General features: G+C 40.3%; 1 protein-coding gene across 1 annotated transcript in view; it reads right to left on the reverse strand.

Annotated features, from left to right (window-relative positions):
- Window positions 1-182: 182 nt before the first annotated feature.
- The window catches only part of NVL (nuclear VCP-like), a 110397-nt gene continuing 84678 nt past the window's right edge, over window positions 183-25901 (reverse strand). The window contains exons 19-23 of the mRNA XM_006898060.1: window positions 20724-20830; window positions 12992-13068; window positions 6318-6409; window positions 4562-4632; window positions 183-227 (exon numbers count right to left, since the gene is read on the reverse strand). Coding sequence (XP_006898122.1) covers window positions 183-227; window positions 4562-4632; window positions 6318-6409; window positions 12992-13068; window positions 20724-20830 — 392 coding nt within the window. The remainder of the gene's footprint in view (window positions 228-4561; window positions 4633-6317; window positions 6410-12991; window positions 13069-20723; window positions 20831-25901) is intronic.

A 25901-nucleotide genomic window follows, 5' to 3' on the forward strand; every position in this document is an offset into this window, starting at 1 on the left:
CTTACACATTTTCTTTTTCCTAAAAAAAGGAGGTTAAGGGATTTCCACAGAAGGCTGGAAGGGCCTTCAGTTCAGGAGAGTCTCATTCATCTGAAAAGAAAATGCTTCTGTGGAGCTGGGATCTGAGTCTGAGAGCTTGTCCACCAGGATGGTGCCCTGGATTCCTCCAAATCCCCGAGACATCACAGACTTAGCGACAGCTGCAGTTCTTCATACATCACTTTATCCTGAGGGTAAGAACGAAAACAGAACCCAGCAATGAGCACCGTTACAGAAACCTGACTGTACTCAGTCACCCCTTTTCATGGGGAATATACAACTTCCATAACTACATCTTTTTAAAAAACCAGGTAGAAATACCATTACATTCCTATCAGTGTTACTGAAGAAAATCAAATGACAAACTGCACTGAGTGCAGACAGGAGGCAGAACTAGTTTCTTACAGCATGAGAAAATGCCAAAAATCTTTCCAAAATAGTTTACTAGTCTCACCAAGAATGCATGTGAGTTCTAGTTACTTCACATCAACATTTGGCGTTACCAGTTTTTTACATTTTAACCATCCCAGGAAAAAAGGAAACCTTAGTATGGTAATATAAACACTTAAAACTTGGAAGCAATCCAATTCCATGTATTTATCCCTAGGAAATTCCATTTATTTATCCCAAAGAAATATTTGCAGCAAATTTCCTAGGCCTTAAGAGATATATTCTTGAAAAATCCAATTTTGTTAAAATTACTCTTTTGGATAGGCAAAATGTTCACACGGTCTAAAAATAAAATACCCAAAGAAGTTATAAAGTGAAAACTGTCTCTCTTCCACCCTGTCCTCTGCAGGCTATCAATAAATACCTTAAATTTTTTCTTCTGTATATACAGCATATACTAATATTACTACTTCTTTTTTAACATTAATGACCATATATCATACACATAGCTCTGGCTTTTGAGAGGAGGAAATCCTCAGTACATTTAAGAGATATATATTCTTGAATCTTTTTTAGAATTATTTCATCATGTTTACTTATATGACTTTAATGTTTTAAATCTTTGTTGTTATATCAGGGGCAGTAAATAGGAGACTAATCACCTTCCTCCTGCAGATCAGCTGGTGATTTTGAACCAAGTGCCTTTGGGATTGCAGTATAGCTTCTTACCACTTGGCCACAACAGCTATCTTTTCAATTTTTATTATTATATATAATGACCCAATGAACTCGTTTTTGGATAATTTTCAGCAGGGTCTTGCTTGGATGTGATAGTAATGATATTGTTTATGTAATTTGTACATTCTGTTGGGTCACCCTTTTTTTGGAATGGGAATGTAGATCCGTTCCAGTCAGTTGGCCAGGTGGTTGGGTGGTTGTCCTCCAGATTTCTTAGCACAACCTGGTCAGTGTGTCCAGGGCAGCATCTGTTTGTTGAAATATGTTAATTGGTATGTTGTCATTTCCAGGGTCCTTTTTAAGCCAATTCTTACATAGCAGCTTGACCTTTCTCCTTCATTACCGTACGTTCTTGATCATATGCTGTTTCATGAAATTCTTTTGTGTCAGCTAATTCTTTTTTGATACAGTGACTCTGTGTACACCTTCCATCTTCTTTTGATGCTTCCTGTGCTATTCAGCATTCTGTCCAAAGCAAACTTAAGTATTTCAACTTGAGGCTTGCATTTGTTTTTCAGTTACTTCAGTCAAAGAAATTCTGTTCATCCATTCTGATTTTCCAACTCCAGCTCTTAACACATGTCATTTTAAAACTTTGCTTTTTTTCCTCCCACGCTGGCCTTTGAAATCTCCTGTTCAGCTCCTTAACATTTTTGCTTTGACTTCCTGGCACTCTAGTGCAATATTCAGAGTCTCTTCTTTGTTCATTAGTATTCAAGGGATCAAACCTGTTCTTCAGATAGTCTTTAAATTCAGAATGGACAGACTCAAGATCAAACTTTGGTTCTTGTGAATTTGATTTTTGTTAGATTCAATTTCAACTTGCATATGAGTAATTGATGATCTGTTTCACAATCAGCACCTGGCCTAGTTTTCACAGCGATACTGAGCTTCTCCAGCAATTTTCCCACCCCCAACCCCCTGAGATGTAATCAATCTGATTCCTGTGTAGGCCAACGGGTGAGGTCCAGGTATATAGCTGCTATTTGTGTTTCTTAAAAAAGGTATTTGCAATAAATCATTAAATAGAATTCTATCATTCTGTCTCCAGACTAATTTCTGTCATCAAGTCCATGTTTCCCAACTACTGGATCTTCTTCCTTGTTCTCAACTTTTGCAATCCAGTCACCCATTATTACTAACGTATCTTGGTTACATGTTCACTAGATTTCCGGATGCAACAGTTGGTAAAAGTCATCTATTTCCTCCTCTTTGGCTCTGGTTGTTGGTGCATAAAACTTGAATGATAGTGGTGTTAACAGGTCTTCCTTGTAGGTGTGTCACTCACAATACTGTATTTCAAGATGGATTTAGAAATGGTCTTTTTAACTATGAATGTGACCTTGTTAAACCTTTTCATTTTCAGCATAGTAGATCATATGACTGTCTGATTAAAAATGTTCCATGCCAAACGGGATCTAGGTTTTTAAAGATTCTTGTTTTGTTTTAGTATGTGGTATGGATTTTCGAGCCATTTGTAATAATTGATTGGAGTCTCAGAAAAAAAAATGTTCCACGCCAATTCATTTTGCCAATGCCTAGTATGTCGATTATTTATGTATTCCATTTCTTCCTTAACAGTCTCCAATTTTCCTACATTCATACATGTCACATTCCAATCATTAGAGTCTGCTTGCAACTGTCCATCCTCCTTTGTGATTCCCATACTAAGGCTCAGCCTCTGGGACCGTATCTGCTGGTCCAATCTACATTTTGCAGATAACACAATCCTTCTTGCTGAAACTGAGGAGGACCTGAGGCATTTGATGCTGAAGATCAAGATCTACAGCCTTCAATATGGATTGAAGCTCAACATTAAGAAAACAAAGATGGCCAATTGGCAGCATCATAATAGATGGAGAAGAGATTGAGATTGTAACAGCTTCAGTTTGCTTGGCTCCACAATTGACAGTTTTGGTACCAGCAGCCAGGAAATCAAAAGATGAATTTCATTGGGGAAGTCTGTTGTACTGAAGAGCAACAATGATAGTCTGGAAACTAAGGTGTGCTTGATCCAGGCCATAGCCTTCACAATTACTTGCTATGTGTCAAAAAGCTGCACAAAGACTAGGGATGATAGAAGGAGATTCGATGCCTTTGAGGTCTGTCCTCGAAAGGGTAAAACCAGGCTGCTCCTTGGAGGCAAGGATTCTGAAGCTTCGTCTGACATTCTTTGGGCATGTTACAAGGAGGGACCAGTCCTTGGAGGATATGATGCTTGGAAGGAGGGACGGACAGTGCAGGGGAGGAAGACCCTGGATGAGATGGATTGACTCTGACTGTGGTAAAGCGGGTAGGTGAAGAGACAATGAAATTGGCTCAAGACAGAGCAGGGCTCAGAGAAGTTGTAGACAAGGTAGCAATGAGTCGCAGGCCACTGGAGAGCACATAACAACAAAGTGCTAAATATCTCAGGATAAATTTACCAAAAAAAGGGTTTCCAGGTCAACTTTTGTGGCTGGAGACATGCTTAACTGCTCCCGAGGGGCTGAGCAGAGGCACAGTGTTGGAGACGGCCTGTGCTCAGCCTCATCCATCCACGTGCAGATTTTCGCTAACTTAAGGGTAAAGAGCAGGATCTTAGTTGCTTTCCCCTACATGCTCATTTCTTTTTCTATGAAGGATACTCTGCCTTTTTATTATTATTATTAGTCTGTTGGTTTTTTGATTACCAATTTTTAGTCATTATTTAAGTATTCTGAGAGACTGGTCGTTTGTGACAGGATTTGCATATACTGTCTTAGTTTGGCAGAGGTCTTTTGACAAATATTTTTGTTTTATAAAATTTGTATTATAAATTTCTACATGAAAATTATAATACTATATATTAAAGTTACTAATCTTCTCCCTTATAGCTACTGGCTTTTGTGTCATAGTTAGAAATGCCTCATCCACTTGAGGTATAGAAAGAATGGTCTCTGGGTTTTCTTCCTAATAAGTTTTTCTATTGAAATCTCTGATCCATATGCAATTTATCCCAGGCAAGTGATGAAGTATCTATTTTATTTTTTCAGGTTGTGTGATAGGTTAAATTGTATTCTTTCAGAAGATGTGTTAGCCTCTGTACTTGCTGAGTGTGTACAGTCTTACAAAAAAAGGACCAACACACAGATACTCTCATACACAGGATAGAGGCTGTAGTGACCAAAAAAAAAAAAGTATTTAGAGGGACTGTAGGTAGTTAAAAGAAAGAGGATGAAGGAGACAGAAAAGAACTCTCTCACAAACTGGGGCTTTTGTTTTGGCATCAAAATATTATCATGCACTTTCTTTCCACTTTAGGAATGAGACAGGGTAAAAAAAGAACTGTAAAAAATAGTCATTAATCCATTAATTCCTATCTTTGGTCGCAATTTGAGCCCATTTTCTCAATTCATTTAAGATAATTTCTTACCTTTTTGGATACAGATGGTTTTACTTTCTTGAAAGCTTCTTCAAAATGTTTAAGACAAACTTTGAGTTCACCTGTGGAGCAAATAAAGACATCAATATATAAAGATACATCCCCCACCTCGGATGTCAATGAAAGTGACTCACACAACAGAGTAGAATTTGCCCTGTACTTTCGAAGGCTATAATTTTTTATTATTATTATTATTTTTTTATTATTTTTGTGTGAGTGTACCATCAAATCAGATCTGACTGGTACAGGAGGAGATTGTCCCTCCTTTTCCCGGCAGAGCATCTGGTGGATTCGAACCGTGCGCCTCTGGGGAAGGCTATAATTTTTATGGATGGTGCTGGTGGGTTTGACTCACTGACTCTGTTAATAATTGTGAAGGTTACTATTGGGTCAGTAAACATGAACTATTACTGTTACTACTGTGTCATGAACCTCAGTATGATGTATATTTTCTGTGCTGTTAAGTTCTAGCCTCTATGATATTAATGAGGCAGAACTAGAACAGATGTTTAAAGTTACGGCCAGACTTATCTGCTAAGGAGAGGTCTCCATAGAGGTGCAGACTGTATAATATTTATATTTGGACTCTGGCAAAAAGCTAGAGGGCTTCTGTGATCTACATCTGGCTATCTGGCTTGTGGTCTCCAGATGGGAACTAGTGGTCAGCAGTACTCAGTCCCCCAAGCTGGCTGTCTACGACCCTGATTTCCAACACCTACACACTCCGAGGCCACCCTCTTGAGGTCGGCCTTCAAACCAGGGAATTGCCGAAGAGCATGAGCCATTTCCTTGAAATAAATCACACTCTCTTTCCCTATGCTTCACTGTTCTGCTTCTGTAGAGAACCCAGTCTAAGTTGGTAGAAGCAAGGCTCCTTCATCTATCAGCATCCAAACAGCGGCAGATAATGCACGGTCAAGGACTATTCATATCCAGTGGCAAAAAAAAAAAATCCAAGATGTACCTGAGATGTAGCTTCTATGTAGTACTCTACATATGGTATTTTTTCCCCAAAGATATTTTGTTTATTTGTAGCCTAGTGATTTTCCCCAAAGAATTTAAAGTGCCTTTAAATTCATATACGTGAATCTTAAAAGTACGCAACAGAAAAATGAAAGATTTCAGAATGAGTATGTATGTGCTGACAAATCTGTGCTAAGAAGCTGATATAACTGAAAACAGAATTTAGCTCCAAGATTCTTGATAGACAAGAAAAAGTAGAAGGTCAATATAAATTTTAAATGCAATTATTTGTCAGTTTACAGAGCCAATTCAGACTTTAAGTTGAGATTAACATTTAGACTTAGAGGACAGGGTTAGTCTGTTTAAAAGAAATGTATTCTACATGACTTTACAGAGATGGGCTTAATAACAACTGATCGCATAAACATTCCAGTTTTTAATTTGTATCTGTGTTCAAGCTCTCTAACATTTTAACGGGCAAGGAGATAATACCTTAGCAAAAGAATGAGGTTTTTCTGGAAAGGTAAACCATGAAGATTGCTTAAAGCTAGTCTCTGATAGGAAGCTAAGGAAAGCTGAACACTCCACTGCACAGATAAGGAAGAATTCTGCTACTCTCATAGTTGCCAGCAATAGAGTTGTCTAAAGGGATCATCAGAAAAACATAGCTTTAATATGAGACAGCAGATGTCAGAAAATGCTGCTGTGGTTGTTCGCCAAGTCATCTAGGGTTTCCAACCCCCACCGAGAGCAGCAGAACAGAGGCATGCTGTGAGAATCTTACCTTTCTCATTCCTTCCACTCTTCCGCTGGGCCATTTCCTGTCTCAGGGCACTGACTGAAGCTTCTCGTACCAAAGCAGAAAGGTCCGCGCCCCTACAATAGAAGAAATTTTTTTCCCTCTTTTTCCAGTGCTCCTCAGATCCCCAGGAGTCACAGGTCCTGGGGGGCACTGTGTCCTCAGGGTGACTGGAGCCCAGTGCTAGACATCATGGGGGCTATTTATTTACTCTTAGAAAGAAATCCAATCAAACCTGGTGAGTTAGTTGGTCCTGACTCTCGGTGGCCTGCCATCAGGTTTCTGAGGTTGTAAATCTTTACAAGGAGACACCTTTCTCTTAAGAAGCAGCTGATGGATTTCAACTACAAATCTTTTGTTAACAGCCTGGAACATTACCCATTACGCTACTAGACCTACTCTTAGATTCTGCAAAGGAACATGAAAAAGCTGGTAACAACTCTTTATTAAACCTTTATTAAATTATGTATCTTAAAACATCAGGAGAGAAGCTGACCAATAAAAGTAAAATAAATTGATTATGGTGAGAGGAAAACAGCTTTCAGCTTTTTCTTATATTAACCTAAACTTTAGGAGAGAAAAGAAAAACCAACATGAGGAAACACTGCACCAGTCACCAATTCGTCCATCTCATTAGCTGCTACAGATACAGTAAAACTCAGAAAGCTGGAAGCCTGTGAAGGCGGGTACGTGTCAGCAGGCACCAACTACTTTCAATAAGCAGTGGAGAAGCAGAGCACCTGCTCTGAGCCCACCGTACAGAGCATGCACAGTCGGACACAGCAGTCCTGCTGAGCCACAGCTCTCACCGCGCCATCCATGGGATGAACACGAACGCAAAAAGGCCCAAAACCTCCCCTTAGTACAGGCACATTTTTAAGAATTCTTTTTAAACTTTAAGAATTGTTAAAAGTTCACCGTAATATCTCATGTACCTGGGCTATGCCACATTGCTGACTGGCACAGTCACATACTTCCTACTATCTAAAGTTAAGTATGTATTACTTAAAGAAACAAGGGAGCTCTGGCAGGCAGTGGTAAGGAGTTTCACTGCCAATTCAAAGGTTCATGGTTCGAATTCACCAGCTACTTTGCAGGAAAAATTCGGATAATCTCCTTCCATGCAATTTACTGCCTTTGAAAACCCACTGGAGGATCAGCTCTGACCCAAACGTGCATAATACCCAGGCTGCTGAGGGTGGGGCTTGTCCGTAGCAAGCTGTGCTGCTAACACAAAGGCCAAGCCTCTCTGGCAGTTCAAATCCACCCCACGCTCCAGGAAAGAACAGGTAATTTCTTCTCAGGAAACTTACAACCTCAGAAAACCTGCTCTGAGTCACTTCTGACGGGTTTGGTTTTTTAATTTAATATGAGCTTAAATAAAAAGTCATATATGGTTTCAAGTTCAAAAGAGGGACCCATAAAAGCTAGAACTAAAAGCTGTCTTTGATGAACACAGCTCCAACTCAGAATGGATGGACACATTATAAGATCCTTAAAGATGTGACTAAAAGCTCACAAGGCTTTAATTATGCTCATAGGATGCTGAGTTGTTAGCTCTACATCCAATGAAAACACATTGTTGCTAATGAGGGTTTCACTGTATTACAGCTTTAAAAGATTTTGACATTTAAAAACTGCAGTATGAGGGAGCGTTTACAATTCCTTTTAGTTTCCCATCCAATTATTAAAATATATTTGGTTTGATAACATTAATTATAATTGACTAATTTAATGAAAGTGTCTTTCCCTTCATACAACTTATTTACTTAATACTTTTTATTCCCCTCTCTATCCCTTCTCATCACTGCGAACCACCCACAACTGAATCTATGTGCGGGCAAACCTTGCCTTAGCTTTTTCTACGCAACAGTGGCCTCAGACCATCATTATCCTTTTGACACTGACTTATGTCACTCTAGATTAATGCACATTATACACAATTTCCTCTAGATTCACTCACGTTATGCAATGTTGTGGTAATTCTTTATTATTCTTCAGAGTTATATAATACTCCATGGTGTAAATGTACCATAGTTTCTTTAACTGTTTGTCCACTGACAGATACTGGGACTATTTTCATCTCTTTGCTATTGCACATAAAGCTACAACAAACATTAGTGTGTATATATCAGTTTGTGCTGCAGCTCTGATTTCCTTAAGGCATATACTTAGTAGTGGGATTGCTGGATTCTCTAGCATTTCCATTGTCAGCCTTTTAAATACATGCCAGACTGTTGTCCACAGTGGGTGACTATTCCCTCTTCCCACCAACAGTTCCTGAGAGTTTCTATCCCTCCACAACTTCCACAGTGTTTATTGTTCCTGTCTTGTTGCCAGGTGAGATACTATCTTATTTACTGTTTTGATTTGATCTAATAGTTAATGGAAGGAGCTCTGGTGGAAAGAAGCTGTGCTGAAATCCTAAAGGCACGTGGTTCTAATCCATCAGCTGCTCCACAGAAGGATGGGCAATCTCCACCCATGTGATTTTACTATGGGTTGGTTCCGACTCGACAGCACACAAGAGGTAAATGGTGGGAGCTTTGGTGGCCTAGTGGTAAGGAGCTGGGAAATCTCTTCCTGTGCGTGTGATTTATTGCCACCAAAAACTTGCTGGAGGGTCAGCCAGGAGTCAGGTAAGACTCCACAGTACAAAACAGTACCTGGTGGCCTAGTGGGTAAGAAGTTGCGCTGCCATCTCAATCCAAACCCATGCAGCTGGAACCCAATAGTGGATCTGTGGAAGAAAGCCCAACAATCGCCTCCTGTGTGCCTCACTGCCTCGAAAACCATGCTCCGACTTGACAGCATATCATAGCAGCAACAACAACAGGTATCTTCAGTATTTTGCTCTTATTAGTTGGTCATTGGAATACACGTCTTCTATGAAGTGTTCTTTCATGTCTTCCAGCCATTTTATAACTGGATTATGTAGTTCAAGACATTTTTAGACAATATTTTTAATTTGGATAAAAACCTCAAGACATTAATTTATTCCATAAAGTTGGAAGCCCATATGATATATGGCAAATAAAATTGAAATTATGAATGGAATATAATTGTTTGCTTTGGTGCAGAGACAGCATGTTGTTGTTATGTGCCATAAAGTCGCCTGCGACTCATAGCGACCCTATGTACAACAGCCCTAAACCCTGCTCTATCCCTTGCCAATCTCACTGTCTCTGACACACCCACTCCCATTATCCTACTCACTGAATCAATCCATCTCTTTGAGGGTCTGCCTCTCCTGCACTGTCCCTCCCTCCACCCACCCAAGCATGACATGCCTCTCCTTGCAACATGCCCAAAATATGTTAGATGAAGCTTCAGAATCCTTGCCTCCAAGGAGAAGCCTGGTTTAACTCCCTCCAGGATTAACCTGTTCATTTTCTTAGCAGTCCATGGTATATTCAATACTCTTCTCCAGCACCACAGCTCAAAAGCATCAATTCTCCTTTTATTCTCCCTAATCATTGTCCAACTCTCTGCTGCAAAGCAAGTGATTGCAAAAGGCCTGTATTGGGCACACCTTAGTCTCCAGACTGACATCGTTGCTCTGCAGTACTTGGAGAGGTCTCTAATAAGAGACTTTCCCATTGCAATAAATCTTTTAATTTCCTGGCTGCTGGTACCAAGGATGTTGACTGTGGAGCCAAACAAACTAAAGTTGTTAACAATCTCAATCTCTTCACCATCTATTATGATACTGCCAACTGGCTCAGTGGTGAGAATCTTTGTTGTCTTGATGTTGAACCTCAATCCATACTGAAGGCTACAGTCCTTGACATTCTGCAGCAAGTGCTTCAGGTCCTCCTCAGTTTCAGCAAGCACGGTTGTGTCATCTGCATAACGTTTAAACATATATAAACAGGCAGAGAAAGATGGGCAATCTTTGTTCTACTATCTGTATACTTGACGAAGGACAGCAGACTTCCTAGATTTCCCACTCTCTCTCACACTATAATGTCTCAACTCACTACTGTGTGAGTCCGATGCCATGGTATGATTCTGACTTACAGCCATTCTGCCTCAGGTGTCTGACGCTGTAAATCTTAGCAGGAGACTCCCAGGGAGCCAAGAGTGGATTCCAAGAGTGAGAAACGCATGGCCCTGCAGATGCACAGGATACCTCCCTAGACCACACCACCAAGCTTCTCACCGTGGTGACAGTGGTATGAGAAGAACATGCATTAGAATATTAAACTTTATCTCTGACTCCTTCATAGACTGACATGTTACTTGGTATAGTCCAAAAGACTGAGCCTTGCGTATAAGTTCTGTTATCCAAATCATCTGTTACTGAACTGAAAATCTTTCTGGATCTTAGCAAACAAAGGTGTAAATAACTTGCTCTAAGATTTTTCTTAGTACCTGCTAGAGATTAAATCCCTGTGTGTATCAAATACTTTTCCCCAACAGGGTAAAAAGAAATCCTACTGACAGGGAAAAAAACATTTGGCAATACCATCTCAGACAAGGGTCTCATAACAAAAGTTTACAGAATCATACAGGGCCTCCACAAGAAAAAGAATGATAATCTAATCACAAAATGGACAAAAGACATGGAAAGACTTTTCAAAGAGGAGGACATACGGATGGCCAAAAGACACATGAAGAAATGCTCCAAATCATTGGCAGTAAGAGATTCAAATTAAAACCACAATGAGATACCATCTCACTCCAGTAGCAATGACCAAGTTTAATAGGATAGCAAGTAATAAATGGGGAGGATGTGAAGAGATTGGAATTTACACACACTGCTGGTGGGATTGTAAAATGGTCCAGCCACTCTGGAAAGCAATTTGATGTTTCCTCAAAAAAGTTGAACATAGAAACTTCATGTAACCCAACTGTTCCATTACTAGGAATATATTTCAAGGAAATTAGAACTGAGACACAAACAGAGATTTGTACACCAGTGTTCATAGCAGTATTATTCACCATCGCAAGAATATGGAAACAGTCCTAATGTTCAACTGCAACGGAATGATTTGAGAAATTGTGGTAGTCAGGAGCAACGATTTTGGAAATTACTACCTAACTTGGGAGAGACTGGAGAACATTATGCTGAGTGAATTAACTCAATCTTTTATGGACAAATAATGCATAAGACCATTATTTAAAAATAGAAGAATAACTAGTAAAACATGTATTGTAGTCCAAGGGGGGAAGGGGTGGAAGCAGATGGGTGAGGATGGGCAGGGAGGAAATCAGAGGGTTGTACAATCTGGTGGGTTTAGAAAGGAGGTGAAGTAAATGGGAAAGATCTGGCATGGATCTGAAAAGACAGGATAATGGCTGGCATAGTCCAATGGTGATTAATTTTATGAAACACAATGTATGGAAATGATTGTATGAAACATACTGTCAATGAAAGGAAGTGTGAAAAATAGAAACAAATTTTATAAAAAGAAAAAAATAATTTCCTAGGGTAATGAGATAATTTAACGGAAATCCTCACTCAAGGGAGGTAGAGGTATACAGGCAGCCCCTTTACCTCCAGCCTGGACTCTGATGGCGTCCCCTCCTTCAGAAACCCTGCCTGCCTTTAAGAAAAGAGCCATGATTATGGATGGGGATGCTCCTGGAGAGAAATTGGGGTTCCCTGTATTATTCCCAATGAGTCTCTTTGGTTATAAACTTAGGCTTCTAAGCAACAAAGACCTGGAAGATTTTGAAAATTGTGACTTGGCTTTCGCAAGTCCCACATTTGTTGATGTGGTTTTAGGGGACTACCTGAGAAGCACACTGTTCACAGTCAACAGAGTTAATAAAAGCCTGAGATGTCCCTGTTTATTAAACTGTAATTTCATTTCCCTCCCTGTGTCCCAAACTGGGAGAATGAGCAAATTTACCTAAAAACATATGATGAAAAAGCAAACCAACAAGAAGCACAAATATATATAAACACCAAGGGCAGAAATGCCTGCTCTTTGCTTTCACTGCAGGCTGTATGGATGTTACGAGGTGTGCAGTGAAAAACAGGGTCTGGGGTTTGCCAAAGGCAGCGACCAGTTTATTCTCCATCAGACCTTGAAGCACCCGGATGATGTGGCAACTGGTCCTGAAATGTCTGCTCTGATACCTCATCAGGACAGATGAAAGGAATTTGTGAACAGCAGCAGTGAAGTTTCCACTGCTGAACACCAAGAGTCTTATAAAAGGCTTCCTTCATTCCTACGTAAGCCTTTGGAGGCTCAAAAACACTACCCCTCCCTTCTCTGGGACAGAAACGGCATGTAAGAGCCAGACACTATACTGAGGGCACTTCTTGTGAAGTTTTCACCTGTTCCTCCAGAAGCCGGTAGAAGTGGGTCTCATTCCCACTCTTCACAGAGGTAACCTTTCACTCCCTAATTACTACCTGCTTTGAATTTTTGTCATGTGTTTTTAGTAAAAGGAGGCATGCTGATCTAGCAAGAAGAAAACTTTGCAAGATAAGATGGTTTTTGATAAAATTATATGAGACAGAGAAGTCCCACATGGCCTCCAGTGGAAGGACCTGCGTGGGGCCCTTTTCTTCAGATTCAAGCAATCACATAGTCCCTGCCAGGCAGCAGGGAGGCAACTGCCCATGAAACCTGAGAGGCTAGAAATACTCACGATCCCATGAGTCATGAACAGGTTAAATGACTTGGATGGGATTCAGTACTTACGTGTAGCAATTACAACGAAGGTCATTGGCAATCGCTTCCAAATTTACATCAGCATCCAGTGGGGGTTTGGTACCATTCTCAATGAAAGAGGGAGAGAAGAAAAAAAAATATTAGTATTTTCCTTTGAGGTTTTAAAGACCAGTACTGGCTCATATAGAAAATTCTCAATGTACAGTAGCAGCTACTGGGCTACATAAAGATTCTCACACTGTTGTGTGCTATCGAGTTGGAACCAGCTCAGAGGCAGTAAACTGCATGAGAGCATCTTTCTCCCACAGAGTAGCAGCTTATTCGAACCATATGCCTTTGGGTTGGCAGCACACAGCACAACTTCTTACCACTAAGCCAGCAGAGTGTCCTTTTAACTCTCCTACTAGTATCTAGAGACTTTTACAAAGATCAATTTTGAGAAATGAGGTTAAGAAGTCTATTTCAAACTTACGAAACCTAACAACAAATCATTTATGCTCACAAAGTCTGGAGAAGCTCTGTGCCATTACAGTAAAAACATCAGAAAGTTGTCCTCAATCTTCGCAGAGGTCGAGGAGCATGCACTTCCTGTGCCTGATTAACAGCGGGTGTATGGAGGCAGCTTGGCTGAGGCCAGAAATAAGCAGCTGATGGGAGAGTAAAGGGATGCTGAATCCACCAGGAGGGAACTAAGAGTAACCCAGAGACAAGAAAAGCCCCCAGGTTCCATGCTCAGCAGGCTCTTAATCCTTTGTCTAAAATGAAATTGACCATGGTGCCAACCTTCCCTCATTCACATCAAGAGATACTACAATCAAGGATTAGCTCAGCAGGGGAAACTCCAGTGTGCCAGCACATACAGGAGGCCTGGCCCACTTACAGTCCACATTCTACAACATTTCAAGGATTTAAAACTGGAGGAGCAAACAAAACCAACCATAGTGACTTGAAATGTTAAAGCATGGTTAGAGGGCAAGTTCATGAATATATGCTTCAGATTCCTGATCTATAACTCAAATATACACTGCATACAGTCTTACATTTGTAGCAAATATCACACTATAAAATAGCCTTTAAAAGAAACACCCCAAAAAAGGTGACTAAACACACAGCAGAAAGCTTCAAAGTCAATGCAGAATTTATCTTGGAAGACCTTGTGTTATGACTGCCTTCCCATCCACACTCAGGCCTTCTCCTCACTTCCCCTCAGGCGGGCAATATGCACGGACATCAGAAACTATACCTGCAAGATGCTATGATCTGGTAAAATGTAAATGTTCATCTAACACAGGCTCAAGACTCGGGGAATAAAGTGTGTTACCTTAGGCAAAATACTCTCTGTAATTTTCCACCTCTATTGTAAAACTGGATTACCAGACTGTCAGTTGACTGGCAGGGATTACTTATGACGGAGAAGAGATGAGTGTGGACTTTGTGACTCATTATTACTGCAGGGGAGGCAGCTGATTCTGCCCTACTAATTCTCTCACCTATTACTTGCAGGAGGGTGGTGGTGGAGTCACCTCATCAGACAGTCTTTACTATCTTTAATAGCTGTTTTCCTTTAATCCTCACAAAGGGTTTAGATCATCCCTATTTACCTCCGAAGAATTCTACCTCCAATTCTCTACTGTCCTGTTTTAATCAAAAGTTCAATTTGAAGAAAAAATGCACAGTGAATTTCATCAAAGGAAATGTTTTCATCTTTACTAAATGGTACTGTAGGTTCAAAACGGACACTCACAAAGCACAATGTCCTCTGATCCTTCACAAAATTGTTTTAGTAAGCTGGTTATGGATTATGTGCTCAGCTTTCTCTAAGAGAACAACTGGCCTTGCTCCTGAAAGGTTCATTGTTTTATTAGAGGCACTGTAAAAGAAGGGACTCTGGTGGCATAGAGCCCACAGAGTTGTGCTCCTAACCCAGTGACTTGGCCTCTCTTCTCATAAGAATGTACTAACAGCTGGAAGGGCAGGAGAAAGGTGGGCAGCTCCTCAAACAGGCCTCATAGCTGCAGAAAATCCACTAAGGGTCAGCCAGGAGTCAGTACTGATTCCACAGCAGTTAAGAGAGGCGTTAAGGCATGTTTCATCACATCTTACTGGTCTCTATGAAAACCCAGAGGAGAAGTTACTGGAAGAAACTGTATCAAGGTTTCTACACATAGGGTAACCTTTGTTTAAATGAACACAATAAATAAATGAGGTAAAAGGTGGAAAGTTTTAAAGAAAAAGAATAAGCTAAAATTAATAGAAATTTGATAAAGTTAATAAAATAATTAAGAAGCGCACAAGTATTAAATTAGCCTTTGTGTTTATGTAAGGATGATCAATATAGCAAAGATCCAAGAGTAAATATTAAGAACATTATTAACAATAATTTCCAAGGAGTAGAAATAAGGGCTGAGGGCTCTCTGGATCATTAAAATATCATTTTTAAATGGAAATACGGCAATGAGTCTTTTCTATAGTTAAGAAGTAAAATGAAAGGTAAATTCTATTTACCGTCAAGTGAAGCAATCAGAATCCTTTTAAATAATATATTTAAAACTTGTGAAATAAAACATGTAAACATTTTTTACAAGTTTTTTTTAAAAAAAAGACAAACAATAAACTATTAAAACAGAACTTGAAAAACTCAACCTCATTGATGCCCACTGGGAACCAACTTCTAGCTGTCCCCGTACAGTTTCCTAGAAGCTGTAAATCTCATGGGAGGAAAATGTCCACCTTTCTCCCTTGGAGCCTCTGGTGTAGGGAAGGTGTAGGTAACTCCCTACAGAACAGGACACCTGAGCTCCGTAAAGCAGTACTCAAAACACCAAGCAAAATGGTACGAGGGTGTGGATTATTTGGAACCTCTTTAGTATTAAGTCGGTTTTTCTTATATGATAGTTAAGGACACCTGTCGACTTGGCTGACTACAGTCTGACAGTTCTGCCGTGGTTCTGGTGGCTTAGTGGTAAGAAATGCCCTTGATAAGACCTCTTATCTTACTTAATCACATGATAATGTCTGCTGTAAGTGGACAATCAGTTCAAAACATGTCATTACTGACATCTGAATGGAGGACATAAAAAGACGGATGGATGAATGAATAGATGGATAGCCGGACTGATGGACAGACAGATAGATGGATGGATGCCTGGCAATGCTCTCTCACTTCATTCAGGTCAGTCTAGATCCTAACTTGTTTCAGCACGCCTGTCTCCTGGACTTGAACCAGAAGCGTGCTTCATCAGACTCCACAGCCCTGTGACTCAGGAGAAACCTGTCTTCTGGGGTCTGACTCACGGGTGTGAACTGTGCAAACCACAAGCCCCTGAGTCTTGAAGAAACGACTCTATGTTTGTGAGTGTGTTACGAATGCTTAATTTGTTTTGCTTTTCTAGTATCTTAAAGAGACCTCTGGTGGCTTAGTAGTAAGGAACACCACTGCCAACACAAAGGTGTCAAATCCACCAGAGGTTTGAATCCACCAGCTGCTCCGTGGGAGAAAGACAGGCAATCAACTGCCATGCAGTTTAGTGCCTCTGAAAACATGCTGGTGGCTCAACTGTAAGTCAATTCCAACTCAATGGTACATAACAACAACAACAACAAAAATCTCTTAATGAAGTCTCTGATAGAAATTCCAAACATTTGGATATTACACAAAGTTATATCAAAGGAAATGCCTGAGTTGTGAAAAAAAGAAATAGTCCTGGCTTATTTACTATTATTTTCTACACATCTCATTAAACACTGTATGTTGTAGAATAGTCAGCCAGGTTTTAGAACAAAATAAAAATATACTACTTTTTTCTTTCAATACTTAAATCCATTTTCAACCGCAGACATCTGTTACATAATAAGAACAGTTTCAGATGCTGTCAACATGATGGAGGGACACATGAACAGGGTGGAAGAGATGGAACACAGAACCAGTGAGACTGAACATAGAAATGTCACCACTGATCTGTTAGAAAAAAAAGCAGAATCAAAAGGAAGGAAAAAGAAGAAAACCTAAGAATAAAGCGGGACATAATCAATGCACGTAATTGGAATCCCAGAATGGGAAGAAGCAAGTAAAGGTATTGAAAAAGTTGTGGAAGAATTACTAGAAGAAAATTTCCCAGGTGTAATGAAGAATGAGGGAATATATATTCAAGAAGCTGAGAAAACACCATATACAATAGACCCCAAAAGAAAAACACCAAGACATAACACAGTCAAATTTGCCAGAACCAAAGAGAAGGAGAGAATTCTGAAAACAGTGAGGGAAAAACAAAGAGTAACCTATAAGGGAAAGGCAGTAAGATTAAGTGTCATTTCTCAGCAAAAACCACATGAGCAAGAAGACAGTGGAACGACACAGCGAACACTCAAAGAACTCAACTGTCAACTAAGAATACTGTACCCAGAAAAATAGTCCATCAAATATGAAGGACAGATCAAGATATTCCTAGAAAAACAAAACCTAAGGGAGTTCGTAAAAGCAAGACCAGCATTGCAGGAGACACTGAGGGATGTCTTTCTTACAGAGGTGCCAAAGAAAGCAGGATGAACCAAATAAATAGCAACCCCCCCCCCCACACACACACACTCTCTCTCTCTCCAACAAAATGACAGTAACAAAACCTTGGATGGACCTAAGTAACTAGCAACACACATACAAAAAAAAATTCAACAAAATGATAGTAAAACCTTGCCTCTCAATAATCACATTGAATGTAAATAGTTTAAATGCACCATTCCAGGATAATCAACAATCTCTACTGAGGCTTCAGATCCAGTGAGCTAAATAAAGCACCACATGTTCATGGCTTTGACCATCAGCTGTGTGGTAATGACAGCCAAGGGCATAACTCAATCAGAAGAATGATTCTCCTAAAATTTCAGTGCATCAGAAGTTTGCTAGGCCCCTGCTACCACCTCAATGTGATAGTTTTTCCATTTCACTTAGCTCCAGGCAATCATCATTATCTTTACTCACTCACTTTCACTTGTATTGCTGTTAGTCTGAACCACCTCAAAAGCACCAATCACAGAGCAGACTGCCCATCTTTCTTCTGCAGAGCAGTTGGTGAATTAGAACCTCATGTCTTTGGGATGGCAGTGCAGCTCCTTACCACTACGCCACCACATCTTCCTATTTATTACTACAAGAGGGAGCTCTTCAATACATGAAGCTGATCATTTTTTTCTTTCCTGCACATGGGACAGCTCTAATTTCAGCTGATGCAAACACCTAGACAACCCCCCAAAAAGGTGGCCTACTGGCAAGCTGCACTGTAATTCCAGAAGTACATGGTTCGAATCCACCAGATGCTCTGCTGGAGAAGGAGGGGCAATCTCATATACCAGTCAGATCTGATTTGATGGTACACACAAAAAAATAATAAAAGTTAAAAAAAAAAAGGTACATGAATGATGAAACTGGACAAAGGAAAAACACACTGGAAACAAACAGGAGGAAGGGAACACAAGAAAGAGAACTTTCTCATTTTTGGATAGTTGTCATGGGTCAAGTCAACTTTGGCTCAGAGGTGCCCAATGGACAACAGATCCTCTCAATCTCTGCTGTACTATGACGGAGCCCCCCGCTTCAGCCACCATGTCAATACACCAACACTGAGGACAGAAATCAATAAAGAACTTTATTTAAGGAGTCACTGGAGCCTGACCCAGTGCCTGCACCGACAGGCTCCAAGAGAACAACAGCTGTGAGGAGGAAGAGTTGTGCCCCACGATCTAGAGAGCAACAGCTATGAGGAGGAAGGGCTGTACCCCACGACCCAGAGAGCAACAGCTGTGAGGAAGGATAGCTGTGCTCCACATTCTATGTGGGGTGGCCAACACTTAACACCAACTACAACCCCATTTCAAATTATGCACCAAGAAATACTTCCCCAAAGTCAACAGAGTTGAAAGAACATGAAAGAGGATAAGAGGGTTATATATACTGGCCAAGAATTTAATGTCAATTATTCCCTGTTAACTTACCTTCACTTGGCCAAGTGACTGGAAGAGATCAATATTTATTCCCATTCCAAAGAAGGGTGACCCAACAGAGTGTGGAAACTACAGAACAATATCATTGATTTCACATGCAAGCAAGATTCTATTGAAGATTATCCAAAAACGACTGGAACAATACATCAGCAGAGAACTGCCAGAAGTCCAGGCTGGGTTTAGAAGGGGTCATGGTACTAGGGATATTGTAGCTGATGTTAGATGGATCTTAGCTGAAAGCAGGGAATACCAGAAGAATGTCTATCTGTGTTTCACTGATTATGCAAAGGCATTTGACTGTGTGGATCATAACAAACTGCGGCTGACTCTGAGAAGAATGGGAATCCCAGAACACTTGATCGTTCTAATGAGAAACCTACACTTGGACCAAAAAGCAGTCATCAGAACAGAGCAAGGAAACACCGCATGGTTCAAAACTGGGAAGGGTGTACGCCAGGGATGTGTCCTATCTCCATACCTTTTCAAGCTGTATGCAGAACAGATTATCCAAGAGGCTGGGCTCTATGAGGAGAAGTGTGGTGTCAGGATTGGTGGAAGATTCATCAACAATCTGCATTGTGCAGATGACACAACCCTCCTTGCTGAAACTGAGGAGGACCTGAAGCACTTGCTGCAGAGGGTCAAGGACTGCAGCCTTCAGTATGGATTGAGGCTCAATGTCAAGAAGACAAAGATTCTCACCACTGGACCAATTGGCAGCATCAGGATGGATGGTGAAGAGATTGAGATTGTTAACAACTTTAGTCTGCTTGGCTCCACAGTCAACACTCTTGGCACCAGTAGCCAGGAAATAAAAAAATGTATTGCGATGGGAAAGGCTGCTGTTAGGGACCTGTCCAGGGTACTGAAGAGCAATGGTGTCACTCTGGAGACTAAGGTGCGTCTGATACAGGCCATGGTCTTCGCAATCACCTGTTATGCATCAGAGAGTTGGACAATGACCAAGGAGGATAGAAGGAGAATTGATGCCTTTGAGCTGTGGTGCTGGAGAAGAGTATTGAAATGTACCCTGGACTGCCAAGAAAACAAACAGATTTATCCTGGAGAGGGTTAAACCAGGCTGCTCCCAGGAGCCAAGGATTTTGAGGCTTAGTCTGACATACTCTGGACATGCTGTAAGAAGGGAGAGGTCCTTAGAGAGGGACATCATGCTTGGGAGGGTGGCGGCGCAGAAGGGGAAGACCCTCTATGAGGTGGATTGATTCAGTGACTGGGGTAATGGGGATGGGTGTGTCAGAGGCAGTGAGATTGGCATAAGATAGAGCAGGGTTTGGCTGTTGTACATAGGGTCACTATGAGTAGCAAGCGACTTGACGGCACATAACAACAACAACTTACCTTATTTTAATCAAGCAAGAATAAAAACTGGATAGTTTTTAAATGATCTAATGTAGTTCATCCTCCTTCTGGATAGATTATAATTAGGTAAATATTTAAAGCCAGGGAAGACAGAGAGCAATTAATCACCTTAAATTGCAAACTCCTATCATTTGTCTATGGCACTCTTGTGGTCCTGTAAGTAAGGAACTGAACTGTTACCTGAATAGTCAGTGATTTGACCTGACCAAGGTATCCATGAAAGGTGGGACAGTTTGCTTCCTCAAGGTTTATAGCCTTGAATACCCTATGAGGCTGAAGAACCCTTCTGTTCTTCAGGGTCAGTGAGATCTGGAACTGAATGGATGGCAGGGGGTACAATTCATCTCAAAGGAGGCAACCAGACACAGAAATACCATTGTATACTCACTTTTGTGATAGTTTTTAAGATGGCCAGGCGATCTTCTGGGGGTGGCAAACCGACAAAGAGGGTTTTGTCCAGCCGGCCTGGGCGCAGTATTGCTGGGTCAATGATATCTACACAGAAGGGAGAGAGGCGGAACGTCTTAAACAAAACAATTTTTAGAAAATAATCAGTTTGAAAAATAGATCATTTTAAATTTATTATACATATGTATTTTTCTTTAGTTGTTAAAAATCTTTTCATTTGCATGAAAGTTTATAAATCATAGTGGTTTTTCATGTAATAATTCACAGACATTTTGCTTTTGTGGAGTTTATCTTTAATCTTTCAATATGGTTTTTCTAGCCACTGAACTTGATTTTGTCCTGTTAATGGGTAGGACTATGCAAATAGGGTATGTTAGCCTATAAACAGGGGACTGGCCAGTCTTGCCATTGAGCTGAGTGGATCCAACAGCAAAAAGAAGAAACTTCACCACCAGGAAAAGAACAAGCAAGAGGACCCACAGGGTCAACAGCAACACGGGAGGGCCAGAGCCCTGACACGAGGTGGAGAACCAGAGATGGGAGATGTGGCCTTGGAACTGTTACACTCTGGGAATCAGAGTTAAGAGCCTTTGCTCTACTTACCCAGACAACTGGGGATGGGGTTACAATTTTCAGGACTGAGAACTTTGTAACACTGGCCTAAAGCTGTAAGGCTTGAGGCTGAGATGCCTGTGAGCACATTTCTGAAGCTTTCTTGCATATATTCTTCTACTAACCTGGATTATAACCTTTTTAACTTTCCCATACGGTTCTGTGTGGTTATTTAATTCTGGATCCAGTAAAACAGTAACATTGGTGATGAGATAACTAGAAAGAGGTATGGGACCAGGGGGGACATGTCTGATGTAACAGTGTGTTATTGATGCTGTTGATGGGGATAGTTCCCCTTTGTGATGTTGGTAAAGGTAAGATATATGGTCATCCCCACGTACTCCTAGTAATTTTACAGTTTTACAACATTAATTTCCATTGGTTAATGTAATTAACTGATTACAGTGTCAATCCCCTATTGTGCACTGTCTTTCCATAAAACATAATTTTTTAAGCTGAATAACTAATTCTTAACCATTTTAGAGGCTTCACACAGTTCACAGAGATAAGAACACTGACTGAATCTACAGGGTACTCTGGTCTTGGGATGCCCTTGTACTCGTCAGGATCACTGAAGACCCTTTTAGAAAGCCTTTGTTTATATAGATTATAGCTATAACAGAATGAAAACAAAGGGTAAATTTTTGTTAATTAATTAAACAAAAATTATAAATATGTATTAGTAAGTTGACTATTTTAAGAAATAAGGCTATTTTCTAAAACAAAAGCAATTAGAAGAGTGATACTACTTGACATTTTAAAATGTAACACCATGGATGAGGTAATGTCCTTTGGTATTATTATGCATGTAATTTGACTTTGCAGATCCCTTCACAGTGCTTTCAGGATTCCTAAGAGACTGTGGGCCCACTATGTGTCCCATTGCTTTGTACTCAAGACAGATCTGCTCATGGACGGTCCCTGAGGTTAAGAGCTTACCAGAGCAAACAGTATGCTAAAAGAGGCAAGGAAGAAGAAAAAAAGGTGTGTTTGGGTACAGAGAGCTTTTGCATACAGACATACACATCAGAGATTTTTTACCTTTCAAAATTGGGAGGGGAAGGGAAGAGTATAGGATGATCGGAGAAGCAGTGTTATAAAGACTGTTATTATTTAATAACAAATTTCGCTTCAGAGAGAAATGTCCATGTACAATTTTTCTTGTATTTTAAACAGCACAATTTGAATAAACTTACTAGCTTAATTTTCAACTTCTTGTTGTTAGGTGCCACTGAGCTGAGTAGAATTTACAGCGACTCTATGAACAAAAGAATGAGCCCTGTTCTATCCTGCGGCATCCTTACACTTCCTGACACATACGAGCCCACTGAAGCAGTCACCATGTCAACCCACCAGGATGAGGGTCTTCCTTTCCTTCACTGACCCTCCACTCTTTCCAACATCATGTCCTTTTCCAAGGAACAGCACCTCTTTGCAACATGTCCAAAGTATGGGAGGCCTGCCCCATCATTCTTGCTTTCTTCTGCACCCTCTCTAAGACATATGTTAATTCTCTTGGCTTTCCACGGGATATTCAGTGCTCTTCTCCAACACCACAGCTCAAAGGCGTCAATTCTTTTTCCATTATCTTTATTCATTGTCAAGCTTTTGGATGCAGAGCTAGTAATCGGAAAGACTATGGCTTTAGACGGACCTTAGTTCCAAAACTGTTATCACTACTCCTCAATAATTTGGAAAGATCTCTAATTGCAGATTTCCCTGTGCAATGTGTCTCCTTATTTCCTGTCTGCTGGTACCAAGGGTGTTGTAGATCTAAGCAAGATGAAGCTGTTCAAAGTCTCAATCTCCTCTCCATCCATTATGACACTTCCTATTCGTCCAGTTCTAAGACTCTTTGTTTTCCTAACATTGACATGTAACCATACCAAAAGCTGCATTCCTTGATCTTCTGCAACAGTACTTCAAGCTCTCCTCACTTTCAGCAAGCAGTGTTGTGTCATCTACAAAACACAGGTTATTAATGAGTCTCCCTCCAATCCTGATGCCATACTCTTCCTCATAGAGTCCAGCATCTTGGATAATTTGCTCAGCATACAGATTGAATAGGTACGGAGAAAGAATACAACCCTGACACACTCCCTTCCCAATTCCAAACCATGCAGTGTTCCCCTGCTCCGTTTGTAAAACAGCCTCCTGATCTGGGTATAGGTTCCGCATGAGCACAATCAATTGCTCTGGGATTCCCATTCTTCTCAATGTCAACCACAACCTGTCATGATCCAGTCAAGCTTTGCATTATCAGTAAAACACAAATAGGCATTCTTCTGGTATTCCTAACTTTCAGCCAGGATCCATCTGATATCAGCAATGATATCCCTCGTGCCATGACCTTTCTAAATCCTTCTTGAACTTCTGACAGCTCCTTATCTATGTGCTGTTCCAACCATTTTTGAATGATCTTCAGTAGTATTTTGCTTGTATGTGATACCCATGATATTGTTCAATAACTTCCACATTCAGTTGGATCACATTTGTCAGGAATGAGAACAAATACGGACCTCTTCCAATCCATTGGCTAGACAGCCATTCTCCATGCAAGGCTGCATCTGTTAATTAAAACAAGTCAGTTGGTATCCCCTACATTCCTAGGGCCTTATTCTTTGCCAATGCCTTCAATGCAGCTTCTACTTCCTTCTTTACCATTGGCTCCTATGCATAGGGTACTTCCGGAAAATTTTTTGGTGTCAACCATTTCTTCCTGGTACAGTGACTTTGTGTATTCCCTCCATCGTCTTTTGATGCAGTTGGATTCTGGAGGGTGCTTTTTATTTACTTGAAAGCTAGGGGTAAACTGTTTAGACATTTCTGATTGTGTTAGCAATCAAATGTAAGCTGATTAACTGTACCTGATATCATTTACAATCAGCTGTGGGTGGGAGCTGATTAACTGTCTCTCATTTAGTTTACAATCAACTGTGTGTGGGAAGTCTCTTAAGTAGGCAAACAGGATCTGGTAGGCAGGTCTTTATATTTAAAAGTTGGCTGGGCCCAAAGGCCATTTGTTCTAAGTGGTGCAACACTTGTCAGTTTGCTGTACTAAGATTACTTGAGGATGCCAGTGACACTGAAATCTGTGCCACTGGTGTGTCAAATGACAAAAGGTTTCCCCATCATGGACAGGTTTTGTTGGAGCTCCCTGATTAAGACAGACAGAGAAGCAAGATGGGCCATCTACTTCCTAAATAACAGGCAGTTGAAAATCCTAAGAACACTAAACCAGGATCATTATAGTAGTGTTGTGGTAGAGTCCAGAGTAGAAGTCAGTTGGAAAATCAACAGCAAACATCATTTCACAATTGGAACATGGAATGTACTTAGTTTGAATGTTGGAAAACTAGAAATTATTAAAATGGAACATATGAATATAGACATGCTAGGCAATAGAGAGATGTGATGGACCACCTTCGGCCACTTTGAATTAGATAATCATATGGCATACTATGCAGGGAATGGAAAACAGAGGAAGGATGGTGTTATATTCATAGTAAAAAAGTCAAATTCAAGTTCTATCCTGAAATATTGCGAGTGATAGGGTAATATCCATAAAAATACAAGGAAGACCTGTTAACATGAACTTTACTCAAATATACACTCCTAAGAGGAGCCAAAGAGGAAGCATTGATAATTTTTACCAAATTTTTGCAGTCTTAAATTGACCACACATGTAATCAGGATGCATTAATGATAACTGTGATTGGAATGCAAAAATAGGAAACAGTAAAAAAGGAACAGTAGTTGAAAAATGTGGGCTTATTGATAGAAATGAGGGTGGACCTTAAAAAAGACTTGAAGAAGCTACCCAGGGTTTTGTTTTTTTTTGGTTTAATAGAAAGATTTCACAGTGGTAGGGTACCACTTTGAAGGGTAAAGTCTGAGTTTCTCTGTGATAAATCCCTTTGCCAAATGTAAGAGTTGCACACTTGCTACTGGCAAGAGTGAAGCAAGTGGGTGAGCACAACTATCCTGATCGGGGAGCGATTTTTAATAGTCAGTCTAGATAAAAAGTGTCAATGCAGGAACTGAACACTGAGGAGATATATAGGATCTCCTGAAAGGACCTGCCAACTACTTCTGGGCAAGAATGTTGCCATTACTTGAGGTAGCAGGCAGACTAGCTGCTTTCTAAGGTGTTGAGGTAAGTAACTGAGCCAAGGGGAGGTTGGGTGATTGAGAGAAACAAGGGATTCTTGGTTAAACAGAATATTTTGTTTGGGAACCAAAAACCTTAACTAGTAATCTCTTGGTCATTGAGCCACAAATTTTCCCTGGAAAGAATGCATCTCTTCCAGCAAAATCTTCCTGGGAGTTATGTAACTAAGGAATGAACTGAGATGAATGTGTGGAAGTGTTATTTAATGGTACAGTGTACTAGGAATTAAAGACTTGCAGCAGATTTCAAATCCCAATTCTTGATAAAACTTTTTAAAGATTGTGAAATTATCAAAATGGACATGAATCAAGTTTTATAATACTGTATGACGGGTAGATGAAACTGTCCATTGTACCATTTCTTTCTTTGAATTCT

This window comes from Elephantulus edwardii, unplaced genomic scaffold (assembly GCF_000299155.1).
Source record: "Elephantulus edwardii isolate Elephantulus edwardi_28Jun2011 unplaced genomic scaffold, EleEdw1.0 scaffold00218, whole genome shotgun sequence".
Taxonomy (NCBI): domain Eukaryota; kingdom Metazoa; phylum Chordata; class Mammalia; order Macroscelidea; family Macroscelididae; genus Elephantulus; species Elephantulus edwardii.